General features: G+C 42.9%; 1 protein-coding gene across 23 annotated transcripts in view; it reads left to right on the top strand.

The window, feature by feature from the left end:
- DOCK9 (dedicator of cytokinesis 9) overlaps positions 1-13,821 on the top strand; it is a 221,118-nt gene extending 207,297 nt beyond the window's left edge. For 14 of the 23 annotated variants that reach the window (XM_016228430.3, XM_007671897.3, XM_029072756.2 and 11 more), the window contains 9 exons: positions 415-528; positions 737-742; positions 1,185-1,220; positions 2,118-2,264; positions 3,305-3,515; positions 6,381-6,571; positions 7,913-8,013; positions 8,184-8,322; positions 12,395-13,821. In XM_016228430.3, coding sequence (XP_016083916.2) covers positions 415-528; positions 737-742; positions 1,185-1,220; positions 2,118-2,264; positions 3,305-3,515; positions 6,381-6,571; positions 7,913-8,013; positions 8,184-8,322; positions 12,395-12,517 — 1,068 coding nt within the window. In that variant the 3' untranslated portion in view covers positions 12,518-13,821. Of the gene's footprint in view, positions 1-414; positions 529-736; positions 743-1,184; positions 1,221-2,117; positions 2,265-3,304; positions 3,516-6,380; positions 6,572-7,912; positions 8,014-8,183; positions 8,323-10,281; positions 10,290-12,394 lie in introns of all 23 variants that reach the window. The other 9 variants (XM_007671952.3, XM_007671924.3, XM_029072759.2 and 6 more) reach the window with 3 other exon arrangements.
- The last annotated feature ends 13,585 nt before the right edge of the window (positions 13,822-27,406 follow it).

Below are 27,406 nucleotides of genomic sequence, written 5' to 3'. Positions count from 1 at the left end.
GAATCACTCATTGTGATTTAGTTTTCTAAAAAAAATGAGAAAACTTTAAAGGGGCAGGGATACTGCCTATCTATTAGATTATACTCTCCCAAGTGCTAAGTACAGTGATCTGCACACCGTAAGTGCTCAATAAATACCATCGATTGATTAAAGCCATTTTTAAAGTTATTCACTTTATATATTGTCATCCATCCTAACAACAGCTTTTTGCAAATTTTCACTACTTTTTGGATAGAAAACGTCATTCTGAACACGTCAACAACTAACTGTTTCAGTATCTTCACAGATAGGCTCCAGGGAGAGCCGGTCTCTAAGTCATTGCTTTTTGTCATATATAAGGTTAGCGAGAATTTTTAAAACAATCTAGTCTTTACAAAGAACAGAGAGATAAAATGTTCTCTTTCTTGTTTCCAGAGGCTGGCCCATCTTTATGACACCCTACACAGGGCATACAGCAAAGTAACGGAGGTCATGCATACCGGCAAGAGATTGCTGGGCACGTATTTCCGAGTGGCATTTTTTGGACAGGTGAGAAAACCCCGAACCTTTCCACAAGCTGGCGGGCATTCGAAAACTGTTTTTAAATTATGCTAAGCACCTTTTTCTTCTAAATGCTGTTTGGACACATAATCATCTGATGTGATGAATTTATTGTGTCTGTGATTCCTATCTTCCTCAGTAAACTTTCTACTTTTTTTTCCTTTCTTTCTGTCTTTTCTTTTATTACTTTCTTAAGGCAGCGGTAAGTTCTCTTTCTGTCAAACATCTCTAGCCGTGTTTGAGAGCCATTTTTTGTGGTGTGTGAGTTGGCTTTTCAAAACCTTTGTGTCCCTAGACCTTATTATAATTTTTAAAATAACATTTGATTCCAATTTACAGAAATAAATCACCTGCTTTCTCTATACATCTGTACTGCATGTCCTCAACCAAAATTCAGAATTTGTGGCTTTGTGTCTATGACATCTTCATCTTCTGTAATACCATATCTTCATTGTATATTGACCAACGTAATATTTCCCAGAACCCAAGGGGAGAGATTTTTCTTCCTTAATTCTAGCTTTAACCTACACTTCTCTAACGTTATTAAATTGAACAGTTGGTAACCAATTGTGAAAAGGGGTGTGCATTACTATGAGCAGTGTGTAACCTTCAATTTATTCTGTTGTCTCTTATAACTTTTATAGCAATACCAGTTTACAGACAGTGAAACAGACGTGGAGGTAATTACAGTCAATGCCTACAAAGCAATAATGCAGTAAGAAGTACTGCATTAAACTCCTATTTTGGTGTGGGCATTTTTGTTAGCCCAGCCTGCATTTTTTTTTCTTTTTTTTTTTTTTACATGCATTATGTTCTTTGCCCTTGTTTTGTCTGTTTCATTCTAGGACTGGGATATTTATTTTTGAATATATCATTTCAAATCTTAACCCAGATTTGGCTTTTGGTTTTCAAGGAATAACCTGTTTCACCCTCCATGGATTGAGGAATATTTTAGCATTTGTCAGTCCGCCGAGACGGATTGCAAAAACAGATGAGAAACAGTGACAATTCCCCAAGATTTCCAGGTGTTTTATACCGGAATAAACTGCATTTGAAAACAATATGCCAAAATAGGGGCATCATGACTGTTCCCTGGACATGGATTTGTTTCACTGAAATTGTGAAATCTGTCTTCAAAGGACAGACTGGCAGAAAGATTCTGCCCATCCCATTAAGAGACTACTAAGCCACCTTGGGTGAAGAATTTGGAATGTGAAACAGGAATGAAGCCAAGCACTATAGCTGAATGTGAAAGTGCAGTTTTAATCCAGGACCCTTAATTGTTCAGACTGTGTGTGTGATTTCGGCACCCCTTGAATAAATCTGTCATGGTGTGTGCTTTCTTTATCTCTGCACCCATGCTGTAGCTGACCTTCACATTCTTCTTATTTTTCTTCCCCTCTCGGAGCCTGTTTGAATGGCGTTTTATTTTGAGACTTTTCTCTTTCGTTTGAGCCCCAGTAATCAACCAGTACATGGTCACTGCAGTTGTGTTGGTAAAGTGTAAAAGCACACTCCTGAAGTGTAAACCATTGTTCAGGGTCATGAAACAGCTCTAACTCAGGTTTGCTTGGCAGGGATTCTTTGAAGATGAAGATGGGAAGGAATATATTTACAAGGAACCTAAACTCACCCCTCTGTCTGAAATATCCCAGAGACTACTTAAGCTTTACTCAGACAAATTTGGTTCTGAAAACGTCAAGATGATACAGGATTCTGGCAAGGTAGGGCTGATTTGGGCTAATAATAGTAAATGTCATTATTACTATTAAGTGTAGTCTGTGTGCCAAACACTGTGCTAAGTGCTGGAGAATATACAAGATGATTAAGATAATTAAGGAGCAGCATGGCCTTGTGGAGAGAGCACGGTCCTGGGAGTCAGAGGACCTGGGTTCTAATCCTGACTCCACCGCAAGCCTGCTCTGTAATCTTGGGTAAGTCACTTAACTTCTGTGCCTCATCTGTAAAATGGGGATTCAGTAGCTGTTCTCCCTTCTTATTTGGATTGTGAGCCCTTTGTGGGACAGGGACTGTGCCTGAACTGATTATCTTGTATCTTCTCCAGTGCTTAGAACAGTGTTTGATATAGAGTAAGTACTTAACAAATATTGCAATTATTGTAAAATTAATTAGTCCATGTCCTACACCAAAAAGGAGAGAGAACAGGTCTTTTTTAAAAATTATTCTCATTTTATAGGAAACTGAGGCACACAAAAGGTAAGTGACTTGCCCAAGGTCATCCAAAAGGCAAGTGGCCGAGCCAGGGACCAGAACCCAAATTTCCTGACTCTCAGTCAGTCCCTGTTCTTTCCCCTAGACTATCCTGCCTCCCTTAGATAAATTCCCTGACTGTGAACATTAACATAATAAATGTAGTTTTGCTTCAAATCTGTCATGGAGGAATTTAACCTCAGTCTAATTAGCTGTAAAGCTGCATTTCCCCTGCAAAGCATTCAGACCTACCACGGCACCCTCCACTCCCAAAGCCCCCCGTTTCAGTGGGTTTTACTTTCTTTTCTATCATCAATAGGAGAGAGTTGAGATGTTATTTCATCAATCGCAATGAATTGTTTGTTACAGCTAAGATGATACTATTTTGATAAACTGGGGGCTTCAATTTCCAGACCTGTCTACTCTACATACCTACAGTGTTTTCAGAGCCAAGCATTTACTTTGCAAATCTAACAAGATCAGTTTGGGGAACAGGATAAAATTTCCCTTTAAAAGTCAGCCTCTTTCTCTCCCCCCCGGCCCCCATCTGTAGGTAAACCCTAAGGATTTGGACTCCAAATATGCCTACATCCAGGTTACGCACGTAATCCCATTCTTTGATGAAAAGGAATCGCAAGAGAGAAAAACAGAGTTTGAAAGGACACACAACATTCGTCGCTTCATGTTTGAAATGCCTTTCACTCAAGCTGGCAAAAGACAAGGTGGAGTGGAAGAGCAGTGTAAACGGCGCACAATTCTCACAGGTGCTGCTTTGCCCTATGCTTATTCTCTTTGTGATGGTGGGGATAACCCTTCCTTTGTTTCTTCTGGGTTTTTGGGGTGGGTCTGGCAAAGATTGAATGAATGAATGAATTTGGAAAGGAAGTGGAATGAAGGTTGTGTTGTGCTTTCATTTAAAATTTTGTAGCAACTATATGCTGCTTGGGAAGAGGATTCCCGAAGAAGTCCATCGTTTTATATTGGGGATTTTTTCCAGAAAGGTCCAGTTCCGTTTTGACTACTTATCCCAACAAATCCATCTCTTGGACCCAAGCGTATTTTTTGAGTTTCTGTAAAAAGGGCTGTTTCCCCTCATTTTGGATGATTTTCAGCTCAGGCGGATGGATGGAGTCTCCCATGGGTTTTGGGGTTTTTTTTAATGACATTTGTTAAGCAGTTACTATATGTCAGGCGCCGTACTAAGTACCGGGGTAGATACAGGCTAATCAGGTTGGATACATTCCATGTCCCACACGGGGCTCACAAGTCTTATCTCCGTTATACAGATGAGGTAATGGAAGCCCAGAGAAATGAAGTGACTTGCCCAGGGTCACACAGCAGACAAGTGGATTAGAACGCAGGTCCTTCGGACTCCTTGGCCCATGCTCTATATACTAGGCCGCACTGCACTGAGAGTTCGGGACAGGGAACCTGCACAAAGAAATTGATTGGAGTGCTAGTGGTTTGCTCAGCGCTACTTACATCCCTCCGGGGCAGGGGGGCGCAAAAAAGGGAGCAGAGATACAGCACACTTTGAAGGGCCTACTGGGATTTTATGCCAATGTGACTTCAGCATGACACCAATTCTGTACCATAAGGCACCGTAACCCAGGTGGTGTGTGCAGCAGAGCTGCTTCTGGAACTGCTGCAAACTTCACTAGACTGTGGGCAGGGAAAAATAATAATAAATAATGTTGGTATTTGTTAAGTGCTTACTATGTGCAGAGCACTGTTCTAAGCACTGGAGCAGATACACGGTAATCAGGTTGTCCCACGTGAGGCTCACAGTCTTAATCCCCGTTTTACAGATGAGGTAACTGAGGCACAGAGAAGTTAAGTGACTTGCCCACAGTCACACAGCTGACTAGTGGCAGAGCGGGGATTTGAACGCATGACCTCTGCCTCCCAAGCCCGTGCTCTTTCTACTGAGCCATGCTGCCATGGCTGCCAACTCTGTGGTTTTGTACTCTCCCAAGTACTTAGTATAGAGCTCTATGCACCATAAATACTCAATAAATACAGTTGATTGATTTGCTGTCCACATTAGCCATGGCATAGTGGATAGAGCATGGGCCTGGGAATCAGAAGGTCATGGGCTCTAATCCTGGCTCCGCCACTTGTCCACTCTGTGACCTTGGGCAAGTTACTTCACTGGGCCTCAGTTATCTGTGAAATGGGGATTAAGACTGGGTGCCCCACGTGGGATAACCTGATCACCCTGTATCTACCCCAGCACTTAAAACAGTACTTGGCACAGAGCAAGCGCTTAACAAATACCATTATCATTATTGTTGTCAGTGGGACCAAGTAATACTAATAGTGATATTTGCTGAGCGTTCACTCTGGGCCAAGCAGAGTATTGAGCACTGGAGTAGATAAAATGTAAGTAGATCAGATAAAGTCTAGCTCCCCCCTGGGGCTCCGAGTCCACAGGGTGGGAGAACAGGTTTTGTTATCCCCATTTATCAGATGAGAAAACGGACCCAGAGAAGGGACTCTTTCAAGGGCACAGAGCAGGCAGGTGATGGTGGAAAGGTTAGGACTCAGGTCTTCTGCTTCATGAGGTTGCTATTTTGCAAATGCTTTTGTGAGGTCTGCTAACACCATATAGGGGTCTCACTCTTGTTCCCTGCCTTCCTCCTGTGTCACTTGCCATACCCTGCCGTGGTCAGAAGCCACATTGCAATTCTGGGAGGACATTACTGACAATGATCTTTAGTAGCCTATCCCAGAGAGTGGAGGCTGGAATCCTACCTGCAGTGGGAATTGGGTAGATCCCATGCCAGTTTCAGCACTCAGCTCTTAAAGATGGTGATAATAGTGGCATTTCCCCCAGGGCTCCATATGTTAAGGAAGATCCTGTGTAGAGGAAGACTGGGCAGCAAGTCTTTTTCCTTGCTCCACAGAGTTCAGGTGGCCACCAGCAGAGAAGCAGCAAGGCCTGCTGCTGGAAAGAACATGGGCCTGGGAGTCAGAAGCACCTGGGTTCTAATCCTGGTTCTGCTAATCTCTGACTGTGGGACCTTGGGCAGGTCACTTTAACTTCTCTGGGCCTCAGTTACCTCAACTGTAAAATAGGAGTAACTGTTCCCTGTCCTGCCTAGGCTGGGAGCTCATGTGGGACAGAGACTGTGTCTGGCCTAATTAATTTGTACCTACGCCAGGGCTTAGAACAGCTTTCAATACATAGTGCTTAACAAATATCACCCCCAAAAAATCAGATTCTAGAGCTCTGCCATTTTCCTTGGATCTGGCAGAGTGGAGAGCCTTGTCTTCAAGGGTTGGCAGGTTACATAGAGCACCCTCCTAGACAGCGGAAGGAATAGTGGGGAGGTCAAAGTGCTTTTGCCATCTCCTTTAGATTCTGCTTTGTCCATGGGGAGGGGTGCCATCTCTACTCTTCTTTGTGCTATGACGGTGGGTGCGGGTCCATATACATTCTATAGGGAGAGAGAGGTTGACAAAAGGGATGAGGGAGAGCATCCCATGCAGGATGAGTAACATGGCACATGGTGAGGTGGGAGGGAGACTAATGGGAGGACAAATCCATATTTGTAAGCATTCATGATTTTACCAAATCTTTTTTTTTTTGATAACTCCATATGTGAACCTATCTCCTTTTCACACAGCAATCCACTGCTTCCCGTACGTAAAAAAACGCATTCCTGTGATGTACCAGCACCACACAGATCTGAACCCAATAGAAGTGGCCATTGATGAGATGAGTAAGAAAGTGGCCGAGCTGAGGCAGCTGTGTTCCACAGCTGAAGTGGACATGATCAAGCTGCAGCTCAAACTACAGGGCAGTGTCAGCGTGCAGGTGAGATCCCAGCTTCCTTCCACCAAACAAAATCGATCAGTGGAATATATTGAGCACTTACTATGAGCAGAGCCATGAACTAAACCGTTGGGAGAGTTCAAACCCAGAACCGGAAAAGTTATTTTTCACGTTAATCCCTCTGCTGCTGTAAGAGTCTAGCCATTGCAGTTCCAATGACTTACTTTGATTGTGCCCTCTTCTAAATTACCAATGTCAGCGGAGAGCAGGACAGTGATCAGAAGAAGAAACAGGTCCCTTTGGGGAGGTACATTAACTCTAAGCCTTATGTCATTGAACAAAGTAACCAGCCTCATGCAGAGCGCTACCTCTGGTTTGAGGAGATCTCTTCTGACAATTAAGAAAGCCATGCATGTCTCTTGCTGAAAGTTCCCAAGTAGCATTTTCCCCAAAATGGAACGAACATGAACCGTACCATATCCCTAATAGCCTCATACCTGTGATTATTACAAAGAGGTTTCCATTCATACATTTCTGCCCCTAGCCCATTTCCCTCTTTCATCTCTTAATCTTCCCTGTTTTTGAAGCCATGAAGTAAATCACTGGTTGCTGACAAAGGAGAGTTTTCCAAACTTTTGCCTTGAATGAAACAATTAATTTTACATATTGAACAATGAATTTTGCTCTAAAAAGGATCAAGGAAGCTGCTTGTTAACCCTTGAAATATATATGAGGCAGTCATAAGAGTTTACAGACCTCTTTTGACCCAAGGGGACCTGTTCTTTACCAAGAAATTGGCAAGCAAATCAGTAATTCCCAACCTACTTTTCGCACAACCCTTCCCATTCATCTCTTTCTCACTCTCACCTACTTGCCCTCCCACATCAGGTCAACTTCACTCCAGTGAAAAGCAAAGCCATAGTTAACAAGAACTAAAGAAATTACAGGGTTGAAGTGTAAGTGGTGAGTCAGGAAGGCCAGAGGAGTCGGGGGGGGGTGGCAGAGTGTCAGGGGACTGGACATGCTAAGAATATCCCCAGGAGATGTTTAAAAGGCAAAAGATTTAAAAAAAAGTCAACATAACCCTAAGATACCTAATTTTAAAAGGTCTCTTAAATGCTAAATATCCTGTAGTTTGTCCTGATCAGTAAAGGAGAAGCTTTTCCATCAAGGGGTTTAAATCTCAAACCTAAAAGCTTGGTTTATATTAAAAGTCTACTCAACAGCCAGGTTATGAGGGGATTGCCAGGCCATTCTAAGCATCTCCTGGCATCAAATCCAGTCAGTTTAACTCTCTTTATTAAGACAATAAAACTGTTGGTTCTGAAGAACATTGTGGGTTTATCCCATTATTGAATTTCACAATTCTCTTCCCTTCTTTAGGTTAATGCTGGCCCTCTGGCCTATGCCCGGGCCTTTTTAGATGATGCAAACACAAAAAGATACCCTGACAACAAGGTGAAGCTGTTGAAAGAAGTTTTCAGGTACAGTAGTGGGATCTTCTTTGTGCACACGTTAGACATTGGAAACTGGGGAATTCATTTTTCTTTTTAATGAAGAATAAATTATCAGACCATCACCTGCCCGGTACTTGAAATCACTGTGGGTTGCGCCTCATATCCTGTCTTTACCTCCCTTTCCTTTTGCATTTCAGACAGTTTGTTGAAGCTTGTGGCCAGGCTTTGGCAGTAAATGAACGGCTCATAAAGGAGGATCAGTTGGAATATCAGGAAGAAATGAAGGCTAACTACCGGGAAATGGCAAAAGAGCTTTCTGAAATTATGCATGAACAAGTAAGCCTAAAATCCCAACGCCAAGACAGCAGGAAAAAACTAGCATTTAGAGTTCTAATAGTTAGTCGATGGTTCGAATTGAACTCCATACTCACTTGGGAAATTTTCCTAAAACCTCCCCATAAACTGCCATTTTAGAAGGAGTTTAGGTTCCAGGCATGGCGTCAGCAGGCCTACCCCTACTCAGCCCATTGCTTCAGGATTGCATAAATCTATTAATTACTCTAACGGCATAGCCAAGCTTGGTATTTCAGCCTGTGTGGATATAAACTCTCCAGGCCTTTGTTTCAGAGTGATCACTTTACTAATTCATGAAGAAAATGGTACGCTGCCAGTAGGCATGAATAAAAACCTACAGTCACATGCCTAATTCATGCCTTTTACAGTTCTGAAGTATTTACCTGAAAACCTACTTATTTTTGTCAAATGCCAGCCACTTATCCCTCAGAGGCGATGCCTCCCTCTTTACCTCAGATTCTGATTTTGTGCTCTGCTCCCTCACAACATTAGCCCCACTCCAACTTCATTCCCTGAGTGAAATCAAATTCTTTAGTTCTCTATACATTTTTGTGCATCAGAGTGACCTGTTTAACTCATTGTGTGCCTTTCCTCTTTGGTTTTATTTTCCTGGAAATGCTCATAGGTGAATCCTTTTAGTACTCTGGTTGAGCCAGATTCTGTCCAAAGTCTTGCTTACTCCCTGCTGGCACCTCAGAGGGCGATAGGACGATAGAGGATAGGGCAGTAATGGGTTACTTGAAGAAGAAAGTAAGGATGCTGAGGGGACCAGTTAGAAGGGTTTAAATACATTGTCATGGTAAGTTTGTGGTAATTATCAGAAGGAAAAGTTACAGTTGTTACCAAGGGGGTTGGGTATTCAGAAGGGCGACGAGCACACTTCCTTCAGATGACCTTTGGTACCACGATGAGACAAAGTTCAGGGCTGGATGGATCATGTAGCTGAACCAGCAGATCATTTCCTATGCCTGAGTGTTTCTTTGCAACTTTAAAACAAAACCTAGAGCAACTCATCAATCTGGATTTTAAAGGGATCTAGCCATTCCTCTAGCATGCTGATATATATATATAAAAGTATATATATATAGCTTGTCAATCAATCAATGGTATTTGAACACTCATATACCATTGATTGATTGTTGTGTGCAGAACACTGGACTAAGCACTTAAAAGAGTTCAATAAAGTAGGCACATTTCTTCCCTCAAGGAATTTACATTCTAACTGGGTAGACATAAAAATAAGTGACAGGTAGTTTAAAGCTATGTACTTATGTTCTGTGTGGGTCATTCATTTCATTCAGTCATTCGTTCGTATTAAGTGCTTACTGCATGCAGAGCACTTTACTAAGCTCTTGGGAAAGTACAATGGAGCAATAAAGAGACAATCCCTGTCCACAATGAGTTCACATTTTCTAAGGGATGGGGGGAAGAAACAAACATCAATATAAATAAAATTACAGATGTATACATAAGTGCTGTGTGGGCAGTGGGGGAAGAGAGCAAAGGGAGCAAGTCAGGGTGACAAAGAAGGGAGTAGGAGATGAGGAAAAGTGGGGCTTAGCCTAGGAAAGCCTCTTGGAGATGTGCCTTCAGTAAGGCTTTGAAGAAAGGGAGAATCAGTCTGGCAGATTTGAGAAGGAAAGGCATTTAGGTGTCTCAGAGGTGAGGCAGTAGGAACTGAAAAGAGAATGGTCTGTAATTTATTTTCGTGCCTGTCTCCCTTAATACACTGCCAGTTTCCTGAAGGCTGGGATCATGTCTATTAATTCTGTTGTATATTCACTAGCATTTAGTACAGAGTGATTGAGATAAATAGTTATTTAATGAACACAGGCTTTATAACACAGATTTCAACTCTGGGGCTTATTTTTGCTAAAGTGTTGCAACTTTAAGAGAATGTCTTAACTTTTTGTCTCTCTTCTCCTATGCAACCATGGCCAGATGGGATGGTAACGTTGTTTGTTTTTGCTCTTTGTTTTCTAAACTTTAAAGTTGTATTCACCAGTATTGAAGTAGTAGACATCTGGCTTCTGCTGAAATTTTGGCGTTGGGCTCTTTTGAAAAAAAAAAAAGAGGACTACCAAAATACTGCCCAGGAAATGGAGAGAAAGAGGGTGGGATTTCTAGGGGCACAGTTAGCTCTTGGAGAGGATGAAGGGGTCAGTGTCCCCCAGAGAGGGACCTTGGATCAATGGATCAGTGCAATACTGGAAAATTTGAGCAGAGAGTAGAAGGATTTCAAAAAGAGGAAAAATATTTCAAGGGAAATTCTCCCTACACAGGGCCTGGCTGGGGGCTGGCGGTTTGGGGAGAATGTACATAGTAAGCACAGGGTTTTCTAACTGCAGCCTTAACTCCCTCCCAATAATAATAATAATGATATTTATTAAGCGCTTACTATGTGCTAAGGCGCTGGGGTAGATATAAGGTAATCAGGTTGTCCCACATGGGGCTCACAGACTTAATCCCCATTTTACAGATGAGGTAACTGAGACACAGAGAAATTAAATGGCTTGCCCAAGGTCACACAGCAGACAAGTGACAGGGAGGGATTAGAAAGTACCTCCCCTGACTCCCAAGTTCGGGCTCTTGCCACTAAGCCACGCTGCTTCTCTTAATAATGATGATAATATTTGTTAAGCGCTTACTGTGTGCAGAGCACTGTAGTAAGTGCTTGGAATGTACAATTTGGCAACAGAGACAATTCCTGCCCAACAACGGGCTCACAGTCTAAAAGGGGGAGACAGACAGCAAAACAAAAGAGCACTGGGATAGATACAAGGTTATCAGTTTGTCCCACATGGGGCCTCATGGTCTTAATCCCCATTTTACAGATGAGGTAATTGAGGCACAGAGAAGTTGTGACTTGCCCAAAGCACACAGCTGACAAGTGGCGGAGATGGGATTAGAACTCCTGACCTCTGACTCCCAAGCCCATGCTCTTTCCACTAAGCCACACTACTTCCCTGCTCCACCCGATGGCACTGGCCTTGTTCCGAACAGAAGGGGAACGAGGCACACTGTGTGTGTGTGTGTGTGTGTGTGTGTGTGTGTGTGTGTGTGTGTGTGTGTGTGTGTGTGTGTGTCTTTCTAGCCAGCAATGCTCAGGAAATGAACAGGTTCCCACACTGCCTTCCACTCCTATAAGGGATCTCAGGGCTCTGAGCAGCTGGATGTGGTCAACAGGCCGAGGTTTTCCCAACTCCAGCTTCATAGCTGGCATTGGAATTTCATTACTTTTAATTAAGCCTTTTGGCCTTCCTTGTGTTTTTCTTAATCTTTCTGCTGTAGTTAGGTAGTCCACTCCCAACCTGAAGTTCGGCTTGTCTCTAGGAGTGGAGGTGTACGTATGGGGGAGTGGGATGGAAAGGAGCAGGGAAAGCATTAAAGTTGCTTTGTGCTCTAAAGAGGACGGGAAGGAGGAGATTGAAAAAGTTTATATCTGGAGAGAGGAATTCTGCCATCACCCAGAAACACCTTGGTCCAGCACAGGTTCCGTATCAAGCTTCTCCTTCGGCCAGCATGGGAGTACCTTGAGTTCAGACCTGGAGAAATGCGATTTTGAGCAGGGGTGACCAGGTGCCCATACAGCAATTCCCCCAAATATGAGATGGCCATCCTGCTTCCGTCAACACATGATGAAAACAACATTCATTTCCCAGTGCAGGGAGAGTGGAAGGGACTTACCTTTGCCAGATTTAAAAAAATGGGGTTGACGAGTGGTCATTTAATTTGGAGCTAAAAGCTTGGAACCAACATTTCCAAAATAATAATAATGTTGGTATTTGTACTTAAGTGCTTACTATGTGCAGAGCACTGTTCTAAGCACTGGGGTAGATACAGGGTGATCAGGTTGTCCCACGTGAGGCTCACAGTTAATCCCCATTTTACAGATGAGGTAACTGAGGCACAGAGAAGTTAAGTGACTTGCCCACAGTGCCAAGCCAATGGTGAAAAGTTTATGTGGGTTGGAATATTCTGAGCACTTGTTTGGGGCAGGCATAAATCATTTTTTAATAAAAAAAAAATGTCTATTTTTTTTTCCTGTTTCAAGATCTGTCCAATAGAAGAGAAGGCCAGTGTTATACCTAACTCGCTTCACATCTTCAATGCCATAAGTGGAACGCCAACAAGCACAGCCGTTCACGGGATGCCCAGTTCCTCTTCAATTGCATGATCGTTTCTCGTAAAAGAAAGTAACTTTTCTTAGATCGCCATATGTGGTTCTGCTTTGTCATTTGCAAACTCAGGTTGATTTCCAAAACTAGGTTTGGACATGTGCAAGATATAGTAAAGACTGGTGACACACTTAGGTCTGGGGATGGGGAGAGGGTGAGGATAGGGAAGGAGCAAAAAAGTTGTTTCATAGTAGACTTTATAGAATAAGAAGGTGCACATATTTTTTTAAATTCCACTGGCAATATTCAAAGTTCTCCTCATAGCTTAAGAAATGGGTGCCAGAGTTAATTTCTCTTCCTTAGAAGTAGTATTCAAGTGAATGGCACATGTAAGCAAGTATTGTGGAATGTATGTAGCAGTGAACGTAACACTGAAGTTAAAATTTAGTTAGCCTTATCTTGTGGGGCTAAACTTGCACATCTTGAATATATTAAGTATTCTTTATTTTTTTTCCTGTGGCACATTCAGGTTGAGTACAAGTACAAGAACTATTTTTGTGCCTAGATATTCACTAGTTTTTGATGACCTAAGGGAACTGACACTTGTAGTTTTTGTACCAGTGAATGAGAAGGTTTAGTGCTGTTTTATACGTATTTACTGGCATTTAGAAAAAAGTATGTGAGCGGTGAGTCAAGCAGTTAATAACCAAAGGTCTGTATTAATAAACACAATTATGCTAAAATTTAAATAGTAAAACAAATTGATATGTACATATTGTTTGTTAATACAGTCCATCCCAAAATTCTGTACATATGTGTATTTCATTTCTATACATTTTTAATTCTCATACCAGCTTTAATCTTTCCATTTTAAGTTTGTGACCAATTTGTGCTATTCCCAGTATATGCTCTATATTTGACTTTACAGCTTGTTTACTCTTGTACATAAATATGTGCAATATGAAGATGTATACAGTCTTTGCTATGTTAGGTTTATACACTGTTTAAAAAAATTTCATCCTTTTGCCAAAGTGATGGAGAATGGAATGGGTGATCTTAATTCCTGTGGTAAATGGTGGTGTAATTTAAAGCTTTTACCATGTTATTGTTCCTTTAAAACATTAATTTAGTAATTTTATATTTGGGAAAATGAAAGGTTTTTAATTTTATTTAACTGGAATCACTGACCTGCTGTAATTAAACATCTGTACCCCCATCTGAATTAAAAATACCATTGCTGATTTCTCTGCCCTGTATACAGAGTTTGACAGTATTTATGATGATTTGTGTTCAGGTGGGACTTTTAAAGGATCTCCCAGTTAACTATGAAATTATTGGCAATAAAAAAAAATCACTGTGGTAACATGGTTCGGGCTTTTCCAAGTTCTACCCAACTCTAGAGCAGGTCCCCCTTCTCAGGACCTCCCTGGACAGTTTCCAGTACTCTACCCAGTCTCGGCTACGGGAGGGAGAGTCAAGCAGAGGCCTACCCATTCCCTTCCTAGCTTGGGCAGTGGCTAGTGAGTGGAAGGCAATCTGCTACAAGTCAAAACTCACCTATGCCGGGCAGTAACAGCAACAGAGAGAGTTGAGGGTTACTGCGCAGAAGGAGGCAATGGTAAACCACTTCCTTATTTTTACCAAGAAAACTCAACGGACACACTACCAGAGCAGTTGCAGTTGGAGGTGGGACATTCTGGGAGAGATGCGTCAGTGGAGTTGCTATGGGTCAGAAATGACTTGACGGCAGAAAATAAGATAAGACGAGCAGGTCTGCACAAAATGGGGCCTGACATAGCCTAGGCTAACAATCCATTCAACCATCTCCCGCCTGTTTCTTTCTGAAATGAATTTAAAGACTTGGACACTTTCACCCCACCAGGTGTTTGGAAACACTGAATTTAGACTGTGTGTGCAGTTAGTTCCCCTCCCGTATTCTTGATGCCTATTTAGAGATGGGCAACTGTATTTCTTAGAAAAGTCAGACTTCAGACTTACGATGATGAAGCTTAACCCAGGTGTCCGCTAGGTTGCCTAGTTACATTGCCAAAGTGGGATTTCATTTTCGTATCCACTATTAGGAATCAAAAACTCTAAAATTCATACTTTATATTTGCCACTCTTCCAAGAATCCCCAAGCATAGGTGGTAGCTTTTAATTTTGTGTTGGAGCAGAAAGCAGGGAAAGGAACTGGTTGCAAGGAGTTAGCAGGCCAGACTATTTTGTGTCTTTTAAACCTCACATTGCCTGCTCTCAGATCTCAGCAGAGCTCCGGGAAGAAGAGGAGGAGGAGCGAGGCTTCAAGTCCACCTCCAAATGCTGTTGGGGCTCTCTTTACCAGGGAGCCACCAGCCAGATCTCCAGTTACTTTTCAAATCACTTCTACCGGCAACTGACGCGACACAGATGGAGAAACAGAACACTGAAAAAAAAGTGTGACATTCCAGAAGCCACTGAAGAAAAAGCATTGGTAGAGCCAGGACACAAAACTCAGAAAACTCTTTAAAGCTGCCTTTTGGATGGAGTGAGTGAGTGGGGACTGGTGAGGATGTATTAATAACTGGAATGTAGACTTTGCTTATAGCCTGGTACCTGATGTAGTGCAGTTAACTTTGGCTGATGAGAGGAGGTGGTTAGCTGATAGGATAGTGAGAAGGTGGGATTTCCAGCCATAAACTCCAACTCCAGAAACCAAAAATCCTGGTTTCCAGTGAGTAAAGTGAAATACACTTGAAGTCTACATCATAAATAGCAGCTCTTTGAGTATGTCCTCTGTCTGAGGGTATATGCGTACGTGTGGGCACATAGGCTCTTTGAAGGCAGGGAACATGTCTTCCAACTTTTCCCAAATGTTTATTACAGGGCTCAATAATTACAACTGATTATTTTATTAGATAAATGAATCACTGCAATTTAGGGAGGGGTGGGACTACCCTTTATTCAATCATACTTATTGAGTGCTTGCTGCATGCAGAGTACTGTACTAAGCACTTGGAAAGTATAATGCAGCAATCAACCTTGGATTCAAATGTTTCTGGTCTAAGCGATGGGTACAACCAACATAGAGAAAACTGGCATCCAAACCATCAGGAAGGCTTAAAGTCCTAGGAATTTAAGAAACTCACACCCCATTCTCTCCACCATTTTATCATTATCATTATTATTATTATCATGGTATTTAAGTGCTTACTATATGCCAAGCACTGTTCTAAGCTCTGGGGTAGATGCAAAGTCATCAGGTTGTCCCACGTGGGGCTCAGTTTCAATCCCCATTTTCCTGATGAGGTAACTGAAGCACAGAGAAGTGAAGTGACTTGCCTAAAGTCACACAGCAGACAAATGGCGGAGGCAGGATTAGAACCCACAACCTTTGATTCCCAAGCCCATGCTCTTGCCACTAAGCCATGCTGCTTCTATAGGTACTAGGATCCCAGCTACAAAGAACGGCCTGATTAGAGAATGGACATTTCTCTGAAACACTGTCTACCAAGTGTCATCACCATCATCAATGGTATTTGAGAACTTTTTCATGGTATTAAGCACTTACTATGTGCCAGGCACTGCTCTGATCCTACAAACTGGAGCAACCTAAAGGTCAGAGGTTAAAAAAACAACAACATATCATACTAGCGTGAATGCAATAGGTTCTTTTTCTCCTTCTTAGGATCATCTACCTCTGCTGCCCTTCTGTTATTTACAGAGACAAGGAGAAACCACACGACTCCCCCATTCCCCTACCCACACCATCCAGGATGGAGACTGCTGAGGACCGTGCTGACTGGTTGAAGTAAAATCCAGGTTTTACGGTCAGTTCAAGCCCTCCCACCCTGGTGATGGAGCCCTGAAACCAACAGCCACAGCAACCGCATCAACCAATTTGTCTTGTAACTCAGGAAGAACAGGAACTTGAAGAGGGATTTTAGACCTAGGCTAAAATGCCAGCTGGGTCTGTAAGGGCAATACGGGGTGAGCAAGGACAATTGTCCTTGAGGGCAGGGATCTTGTCTATGAACTCTATTGAAACCAGTATGCAGTTCTTGGGAGAGTAAAATATAATAGAGTTGATAGATGTAATCTCTCCCCACAAGGAGTTTACAGTCTAGAGAGAAATGCACAGTTTCCTGGCTAGGGGAAGCCCTGGGGTAGAAGGGTAGAAAAGAGAAGTCCCAGGTAGAGCTAGGAGCAACAGAGATGAGGGGGGCATGCCTTGGATTAGTGATTCATTCATTCAATTGTATTTATTGAGCACTTACTTGTGCAGTGCACTGTACTAAGCACTTGGGAAAGTACAATACAACAATATGCAGGCACAGTCCCAGCTCACAGTGAGCTTGCAGTCTAGAGGGTGGGGAGACAGACATCATTACAAATAAGCTACAGATATGTTCATAAGGATTACTCTCCAAAGTGCTTAGTGCTGTGCACACAGTTAGTGCTCAATTAATACTGTTGATTGACTGAGAGAGGCTGGGACTTGAATTCCCAGGGGGTGCAACAGCTCCTATTTTAATTCCATTTACCAGCATTTAAGATTTTCCAGTCATGTTTTTTCCTACACTTCCCATCACAGGAGGCTCTGCCAAGGTCTAGGAAACCACAGTAGGCAGCCTGGTGAAAGGGAGACAATCAGGATGGCCAAAGTGACTCAGAGTTCAAAAACAAGTGGACTCTATCAACTAGGTCATTCATTTTCATCAAACTACAGGCAGCTTCTCTTCCTTCCATGGGGTTGGGCAATAGTTGAGGACATGATTAAAATGTTTACATCTTCTCCACCTCACCCTTCACGGCTGGATTCTTGCCTACGAATTGACAGGTTTTACTGCTTCACCTCTCCCTGCCCAATCCCGACCCCCTCGCCTCATTCGACTCACCAACTCACAGTTTTGTCTAGAATGGTGGGTGCCTCTTTCCCTCTACTACTGTCTTGTTTTCTTGCCTGGGTCTCTAAATGAGGGGAATTGTGGGGAACTTGATTCATTCTTTTGATTTTCCATCTCTATCTTCCCACTTGTATGTTATTTCCCAGTGCTTAGAACAGTGCTATGTACACAGTAAGCAGTTAATAAATAGTATCGCTGTTGCTGTCATCAGGTTTCCTCTTTTCCTGAGTGCACTCCAAAGTAAAAGACAACAGGAATCACCTAGACAAGGAGGTGATAGGAGAACTTGGCACGGATCCAGCGGTAAGAAAAATTGAATGTAAGAAAGCGTCATGGCAGCCACCAAGGGAACCAAATAGAATATGATCAGTAGTGACTCAGGAGAGAGCAAAGCTGCCTTGCTATCGCCCACTTGGCACCCCTTACCTTCCAATGTTAGCCTTTGCTCTCTTTTCTATTTCCAGATTTGCAAAATGATGTTCAGCAGTAACAAGGAGCCACAATCTAAAACATATATCCCAAAGGAGCCCCCTTTTTCTTAGCAATCTCATCTTTCATACTGCTCATAGTGGACAACTTTACCTGACATGATTCAACCAACAAGAGGGTCAGAGACTGGTGTATTTCTGACCCTTCAGTGATATTTTTCTCTGGAATAGTGCCAAATGCTTGCTGTGTGACCTTGTACAAGTCACTTAGCTTCTCTGTGGCTCAGTTTCTTCAACTGTAAAGTAGGGATTAAGTCCTACTCCCTCCTACTTAGACTGTGAGCCCCATGTAGGGCAGGGACTGTGTCTGACCTAATTACCTTGGACCTACCCCAGCTCTTAGAACAATGTTTGACACATAGTAAGCACTTTGCAAATACTGTAAGAGTATGTTGCAGGTTGGTGTCAGTCATGATGATCTAAAGTCATTTTCATCATGCTGTTGCATATCTGGGGTGCCTCCTGAAGACATCCATGACAGAGGTGAGAACAGGAACACTAAAGAGCTACCAGTGGTGGCCAAGATGAGGCCTAAGCAACTCTTGGCCTCTTCCTTTCTACCTTTCTCTAGTCTGGGTCTTTGCTCTCCTGTCCCTCCTAGTCTGTAAGCTCACTATGGGCAGGGAATGTGTTTATCGCTATAGTGTACTCTCCCAAGTGCTTAGTACAAGGCTCGCACACAGTAAGCACTCAGATATGATTGAGTGAATGAATGTGCCAACCTTGAGCACCTGGCCCTTTTTTCCACAGGAACTGGAATGCTGAGCCCTTGCATGACAACCTAAAATGCCCACATTCAACACCCTGTAAAACCTACAGGACACCTGATAGGCTGGTCAGGTTAAGTCTCACGGGAAAAGGGAAGAGCATACCTGTTTGTTTGGGAAACAGATCATCCTCTTGCTCAGCTAAAGTTGCTATTGCTGAGTTTGAGGAAAGATCATTTCTCCCACCTGTTGATTACATGGAACACCTGGGTTTGGAATTCATTCAACTGGTTGGTCTCCTTTGCCACACTACTTCAAACTCCTAGGGGACAGCATCTGCTTGTTACTACTGCTCCCAGCCTATTATCAGGAATGGCGGAGGGCAAAAGAGCCTAGAAAGGGTGCTTCCCAAGGCTATGTCAATCCAAGGCCACTGGATTATATTTGGGGTCCCTGTGGCCCATCCCCAGGATTGACAACATGGTTTGTTCTTCCAGAAAAAATGGTAAGGGGAGGAGTTCAGTCTGGAAGGTTTTTGATATAGGAATTTTATCAGGGAATTGCAGATCTGAGAGAGATCTGGAAAGGTAAGCCAATTGATTCCTCAAGTCCCAGGCAGGTCTTAATCTGAAGCACTTGATCAATCGATAGTATTTATTAAGCACTGACTATTTCCAGAACACTGTACTAAGTGCTTGGGAGAGTACAACACAGCAGAATTAGCTGACACGGTCCCTGCCTATAATGATCTGAAGGGCTGTATGTGGAGAGTTGTCCAATCTCTGAGGGTTAGGCAACAATTAAACACTAGAATCTCAGAGCCACGTACCTTCTTCAGATGATCTCATATACAGTGCAGAGTTAAGGCATCTCTGATACATCTTAGTCCTACCTCACACACTCTTACCGCCCATCCTCCCACCTGTGACTCCATCTTGCTGGGGCCTTTGGAACACACCTTCCATCATAGGCAAACTCCCCTGCTTCCTCCACCTGATCCTGGCTTGTGTACTCTTCCTCCTCACCACAGCATAGAAAAAATAGTATTTACCAAGCACCAGCCTGGTGCAGTGCACTCCGCTAGGTGCTTGGACTTCCATCTGTTGACACTGTTTCCCTTGCCACTCTCTCCCAAGAGGGCTTCACCTTCTCCCACTCCCCCGACTCACAGGGAAAGGAGAAGAAGTTAACTTCAGTCTTCCATACCCCAGTGCTGTTCCATCCCTCATTTTCTCTTAATTTCAAGTCCATGTCATTCACTGCTACCACTTAGTGCGACTGCAGCTGGCTGTCATCTACCATGGTCCTGTTCCCAATTTTGCATTTTTCTTGACCCTGTTCTCTCTTACCCTTGGGTCCTTCTATTTTGATCTTTGGAGTCTTAATATCCATGTCAGTGATCCCTCTGACACCTGCCCCCTTGCCCCACCACCCCATCATGTTTCCTTTTTTTTTAAAAAAAAAAAAAGGCATTTGTTGAGTGTGTACTATGTGTCAGGCACTATACTAAGCACTGGGGTACATACAAGCTGATCAGGTTGGACAAAGTCCATGTCCCACATAGGGCTTGCAGTCTTAATACTCATTTTACAGAGGAGGGTACTGAGGTCCCGAGAAGTTGAGTGACTTGCCCAAGATCATATGGCAGACACGAGGCAGAACTGGGATTAGAATTCAGGTCCTCTGACTCCCAGACCCATCTTCTTCCCACTGTTGACTTCTTTCTCCTCCCCATTTCGGGTCTTATCCCCTCCAGGTGGTGCTTCATCTTCACCCTCACTTACCACTTGTATAACCACAGCCTTCTAACTAACCTCCTCAACCCCACCTTCAAATTCTCTCTTCACCCACTGTGACCTTTGGATTCTGTACGGGCTTCAATCATGCCCAGCTATCGTGGCCCTCCTGGACTCCCTGCTGACCTCCCCATCCCTCAACATCATCGGCATCTCCCTCTCCCGGAAATGTTATCAGACCTTGGTTTTGCTGACTTGGTTGGTACACCTATGATTTTTCTTCTACCTCTTATCTCCCAATTGTGTCTCCCCTAATCCACCCACTCTGGAGGGGAATATATCCCCTTGCATGGCTACAGCTCCTCTTTTGTGGGCAGGGAATATGTCTACCAACTCTCTTACATTGTACTCTTCCAATCGCCCAGTACAGTGCTCTGCACATAGTAAGCATTCAATAAATACCTTTGATAGATATGATATAGCTCCCAAATCGACCTGATTAACCCCAACATCTTTCTTGCTACACAATCTCCCACTTCCTATTGCCCCAGAATATCTCCACTTGGATGTCCCACTGGCAACTTAAACTCAATATGTCTAAAATTGAACTTTTTTATGATATCTGTAAAGTGCTTTCTATGTGCCAGGCACCGTACTAAGCCCCAGGGTAGATATAAGGTAATAGGTCGGACACAGTCCATGTCCCACATAAAGCTCAGAGTCTCAATCCCCAGTTTACAGTTGAGGTAACTGAGTCACAGAGAATAATAATAATGGTGGTATTTGTTAAGCGCTTACTATGTGCAGAGCACTGTTCTAAGCACTGGAATAGATACAGGGTAATGAGGTGGTCCCACGTGAGGCTGTGAAGTGACTTGCTCAAGGTCACACAGCAGTCAAGTGACCAAGCCAGGATTAGAACCCAGATCCTTCTGACTCCCAGGCCTGTGCTCTATTCACTAGACCATGCTGCTTCTTCACTCCTTAATCCATTCCTCTTCCTAACTTTGCCAACTCTGTCAACATCACCACCAGCCCCCACTGGTAGAAGTTCACAACCCTGATGTGAATTTAGGGAGACAACGTAACCCTGTGGAAAGACCAGTGGGAGTCAGATTGATATGATCTAATTCTAGTTCTGCCAGTAGCCTGCTATATGACCTTGGGCAAGTTTCTCCAATCCTCAGTTTCCTCATCTGGAAAATGGGATCAAATACCTATCCTCCCTCCCTCTGAGAGCCTCAGGCAGGACAGGGACTATGTCTGATCTAATTATCTTATCTACTCTAGCACTTAGTACAGTATTTAATAAAATCCATATACTTATCCCTTTTCCTTCCTTGCACAAAGTAAGTTCTCAGTAAAGAGAGAGTCTGGCTATGCAGCAGTGAAAGTGGGTAGCGGGGCTCTAGCATTTGGTCTAGCTCGTGGTGTGCAGGGAATGTGTCTACTAACTCTGCTGTTTGTACTCTCCCAAGCGCTTAGTAAAGTGTTCTACATACAGTAAGTTCAAGCAAAGATAGTTCTCTGGGATCCCCAGAGAGATGAGACAAAAGAGAAAGGACTCTTACTCCAACACTGGCATCTAGGATGATATCAGAGCACTGACTGTACTTCTCACCCTAAAAAAGCAGACCCTGGAACCAAGCCCTGAGTCAAACAGCACAGGAAGGCAAGCAAATTTTTCCCTGCCTTGGAAAGGGAAGCAGGGTGGCTTAGTGGATAGAGCAGGGACCTAGGAGTCAGAAGGGCTTGGATTCTAATCCTGACTCTCCCACTTGTCTGCTATGTGAACTTGAGCAAGTCACTTCACTTCTCTGGGCCTCAGTAACCTCATCTGTAAAATGGGATTAAGAGTGTGAGCCCCTTGTGAAGCAGGGACTGTGTCCATACTGGTTATCTTATATCTAACCAGAGCTTAGAACAGTGCTTGGCACATACTAAGCACTTAACAGTACCATAATCATTAGTAGTAGTATTATTATTAGGTATGAAGCCAGCTCTGCCTCTTATGCCTGGACCCTGTCAACCTGGCCTCTGCTGTTGGGAATAGGGCTGGAATTATGGGAAGCAGCGTGGCCTAGTGGATCGAGCCCGGGCCTGGGAGTCAGAAGGACCTGGCTTCTAATCCTGGCTCCGCTACTTATCTGTTGTGTGATCTTGGGCAAGTCACTTCACTTCCTCTGTGCCTCAGTTACCTCATCTGTAAAATGGGGATTAAGACTGTGTCCAACCTGATTAGCTTGACTCTACCCCACACTTAGCACAGTACCTGGTACATAGTTAGAGCTTAACATATAGCAAAAAAAAAACCCCAAAAAAAACCCCAGGGGAACAACAAACGTCAGAATCTGGAGCCAAATGGTTGTAGTTAGATTTTGCAGAAAATCTAAAAATCACATCTCCTTCAGAAGGCCTTCCCTGACTAAACCCTCATTTGCCCTATCGGCCTCTGATCTACAACCCTTGATATTCGCCCAACTCCCGGCCCTACAGCATTTTTGTCCACATCTATTTCTCCTATCTCTGATTTATTTGAATATCCATCTCGCCCTCTAGATCACAAGCATTCTGTGGGCAGGAACCATGTTCACCAACTTTATTGTACTGTCCTCTCCCAAGTGCCTAGTATAGTGCTTAGCACACTGTAAGCGCTCAATAAATACCATTGATTGATTGAGACCCTGGTAGCCTAAAACAAACATAGACAGAGCTCTGGTCAAGGAACCAGTATCAATGCTTTCTATTTAGTTATCAATGGCACATCAGGCTCTTAATGAGAGTATAGCAGAGATTGGACCTTGGACAAATAAATACACAGTGCCTCTCATTGATTATTTTTCATTTTTGTGTTGCAACAAGTTTCAAAATATACTTCCAATGTTAATTCAAATTATATATGTGCATATACATATATGTCTTAATTATTGCCAAACACTTAAATGACCCTATAAAACAGATCTCTGCCCTTCTAAAGTAAGCCTGTAAAACAAAACAAAACAAAAAACCAACTCAGAAAATTCTTCCTACTTGGCACTCCAATAAAAAGATAAGGCAGAAAGTAAAGTTCCTGGTAAGATAGAAAGCTGGCTTCATTTTTAGAACATTGCAACATTGCCTGACAGCACCCTGCCCCGGTTCTTACCTTAGTACAGTGCTCTGCACCCAGTAAGTGCTCAATAAATACGATTGTATGAATGAATGAATGAATGAATACCTGGCCTATGGTCTCTGTCCCGAGTAAACGCGACAGAGCCCCAGTGGGAAAAGGACTCTGTTGGAACGGATTATTTCCAGTATTCATTCAATCATGAATGAATCATGAATGATGTGCAGACCACTGTACTAAGCCCTTGGAATGTCCAATTCGGCCACAGATAGAGAAAATCCCTGCCCAACAGCCAGGCTCAAAGTATCCACCCCATTGCTCAGCACATAGTAAGGCCTTAATACCACCACCATCATAGTCACTCAGTATTACAGCTACTACTGGAGTGTCGCTGTGGGAGAGAGAGGGCTGTATGAGCCAGAGGGGGAGGGCATAAGCATTCTAAGGAGAAGGGAAGGGGCAAATTCAGGGGATCTGGACTTCCTGTCCCTCGCCTACCAGATCCTGCACATCAGAGAAAATCCCCAGTGAGCCTCTCCCTTCTGGTCAAGTGCTCAATACAGTCCTTTGTACATAGTAAGCGCTCAAATACAATAAAATGAACATCAGGGCTTTAGGAATAACCATTCTCCCTTCTACTTAGATCGTGAGCCCTAGGAGGGAAACTGCATATGACCTGATTATGTTGTATATACTTCAGTGCTTGCTACAGTGTTGGGCACATAACTTGTACTTAAACACCACAATCATTATTATTATTGCTGCAGTACCAAGGGCACTGAATGCCTCCCAAATATCTCAACCTGTCTGGAGTACAAGGAGCATGGGAGAAATATGGGGGTGTTCTTCCCCCAGGCCTAGGGAGGGCAGCTGACTGTGACAAGTGGAAGTTAGGAGACTAGAGAGGTATGTGGCATGCCCAAGAAAATCTCTAAAATTCTCTTAATCACCCTCACTGGACACCAGGTTTTGTAGTCAAAGGCTTCCTCTGAGAGAAGGTCATGGATTCTAATCCTGACTCCACCACCTGTCTGCTGTGTGACCTTGGGCAAGTCACTTAACTTCTCTGTGCCTCAGTTATCTCATCTGTAAAATGGGAATTGAGACTGTGAGCCCACATGGGTCAGGGCCTGTGTCCAGCCCGATTTGTTTGTATCCACCCCAGCACTTAGTATAGTGTCCGTCACATAGTAAATGTTTAACAAATACCATAATTATTATTATTATATCATCATCGGTACTTCATTTTCCAGCAGGTATTGACTTCTCTTAGGATACAAGTCTTAATCTTATCAATTCAACCAACTTGCGATTGAAAAGTTGGGAGTATGGCAATTATGAGACAGTCTCCAGAATTAGGAGACGGTCTCGGGAGAAATCATTTGGATTATTTCTGTTGAACCTTTCAGTCACTATGTGAATCTGCCAAAGGTGGGAGTTGGTTAAGGAGAGGGTGGGACAGAGGGGTTTATAGGACTGCCATAATTAGATCTGCTCTTTGACTACCAATTACATGGGGCTGAGTAGGATGTGTGACAATGTCCCTCTTGGAGGAAATAAGGAACGCATGTGCCAAAACTTAGGCACATGTGGGTTTTCATCGGTTTCTCTCTCTCTCTCTTTCTCTCTCCTGTGACCCTCTTGGGGTTCTCTGCATTAAAAAATCTTGTTTCAGTTCCTGAGGGGCTCACAGAGCTCCAAGCAGATTTTAGGAAATCATCTCCTGGTGTCAGTCTTTTACCATGTCTTCCAGTATGTTCACCATGCTATATATTAATGTGTGTTTCCCCCTCTAGACTGTGAGTTCTTTGTGGGCAGGGAATGTGTCCAATTCTGTTATACTGTACTCTTCCAAGCATTTAGTATCATGCTCTGTATACAGTAAGGGCTCAATAAATACCACTGATGATGATGATTCCAGTTGTTTCCCATTACCTCACTCCAATCCCTTCTCTCCTGGCCAAAAGGGACGGTCTTAACATGACATCAATCATATTTATTGAGCATTTACTGTTTGCAGAACTCTCACTATACTAAGTGCTTGGGAGAGTACAATAAAAACAGATTTAGTAGACAAGTTCCCTGTCCAGAAGGAGCTTACAGTCCAGAGGGAGGCTTGCAGTCTATCTTTGGTTCATCTAATGCTACCCCAAAGAATATTAACTTGTAGCAAAAGACTGTCCTGTGAGAATCTTATGGTTGTCTAGGCAGTCCTCATTGAGACCCACAAATTGTAATGAAAAGGTAATGAAAAAAGTCTTTGTGGAGCAGGGGAAATTTAAGAAGATTGATTAAAAGCTTTCCCATTCAGTGTTCAACACATAAAAGAGGAAAAGAAAAGAGTGGAAGATCATGATTAGGGAGTATTTGTATTTATAGAGAAAATTTTGATAAGCATCATGTAATCCCTACAAGAATCTTGAATCGAACCTTGTCACACACAAATAATTTTTATTAGCTATCAGTGTTACTCATTTAGAACCTTGGTTCTGCTAAACTTGCTTTCTTTAGTTTGATAAAATCTTGCTCTGCCTAATTTATAGATAAACACTTAAAAACAAGCTGATGCATCCTATAATATCCTGATATGACAGTGGGTGTGACTGATAACACTTTAGAAAATAAAACAAAGTCATTTAGGCAAATTAGGAGATTGCTTCCCCCCAAAAGTGAAATTCAATAGGGGAAAGTGTGAGCTATTACACATAGGGACAAAACAAAACCTCAAATGTCAGAGGGAGATGGAGAAAGCCTGCTTAAGCATATCAACAGAGAAAAGAGCCTAGGGATTATTCTTGACCAGAACTTGAATAAATCAACAGTTTACTGTTACTATACCTAAATTACTAAGAGGCTCTGGGCTGAATTGACAGCAAGGGTTAATTATTCAATGGTATTTATTGAGGTCTTACTATGTATAAAGCACTTTACTAAGCACTTGGGAGAGTAAAGTACAGAACTGGTAAATACCTTCCCTGTGCCACAGAGGCTAACAGTCTAGAGGCATAAAGTAACCATTTTCTCCTGCTCTGCACTGGTCCAAAGAGTGGGCAAAGGAATTGGGGTTGTTTCACCTGAAGAAAAGGAAGGCTGAGAATAATTTGAAAACTGTTGTCAAGTGTATGAAGGTTTTTAGGGAGATGATGCTGACCAATCCCCCAGAGAGTGGGGAGACCTAAAGTCACTTCACTTCTTTAGCCTCTGTTCCCTCATCTGTAAAATGTGCATTCAACATCTGTTCTCCCTCCTACTTTGACTGATTCCATGTGAAGCCTAATTAGCTTGTCTTCACCCCAATGCTTAGTACAATGCCTGGCACATAGTAAGTGCTTAAACACTCCAATTATTACTATTAATCTTATTACTATTATTACTTTCTCCAGAAACAGGAGATTGGACCATCTGTTCTCCCCATGTTGATTCTACCTTTAGGAGTTTATAAACTTTAGAAGCCATTTTTCCAGATTTAAGGAAACATTATAAACCATTTGATTTTTTAAATTTTGATTTATCACCCAATACTAGTATTTATTAAGCACTTACTCTGTACCAAGCACTGGGCTAGACCCTCAAACAGATATACATGTTTATCAGTTTGAAAATGGTCCCTATCATAGATAAGGATATCAGGTATTTTATCCCCATTTTACTGAGAGGAAATCTGAGGTCCCCAAGAAGTAAAGTGACTTGTCTAAGATCACATAGCAGAACACTAGCAAATCTGAGACTAGAATTTTAGTCTCCCGCCTTCCAGTATCTGCTCAATTTGTAGAGTTGCGAGGGAGACACTTACACCCACTGTACCAGTTATTGGGGTTTTAACCAGTAAGCCAAGGTGGTCTTTGACCATAGAAGAGTTTCTCTATGTGCCCCTTCAGCCGCAGATCCTGCTACTGTTCAGATCACCTCTCACCACCCTTCTGCCTCCATTATTTTCCCCCTACATCATGTCTCGGTTTTTTACTTGGCTTCAAGACCCAACTTGCTTCTCACACTCTGTCCTTCCTCTCATTTTATAGGTGAAA

The sequence above is a fragment of the Ornithorhynchus anatinus genome, chromosome 10, assembly GCF_004115215.2.
Source record: "Ornithorhynchus anatinus isolate Pmale09 chromosome 10, mOrnAna1.pri.v4, whole genome shotgun sequence".
Classification (NCBI taxonomy): domain Eukaryota; kingdom Metazoa; phylum Chordata; class Mammalia; order Monotremata; family Ornithorhynchidae; genus Ornithorhynchus; species Ornithorhynchus anatinus.
The sequence above is the reverse complement of the archived record's forward strand: the minus strand, read 5'-3'. Positions and strand labels throughout refer to the sequence as shown.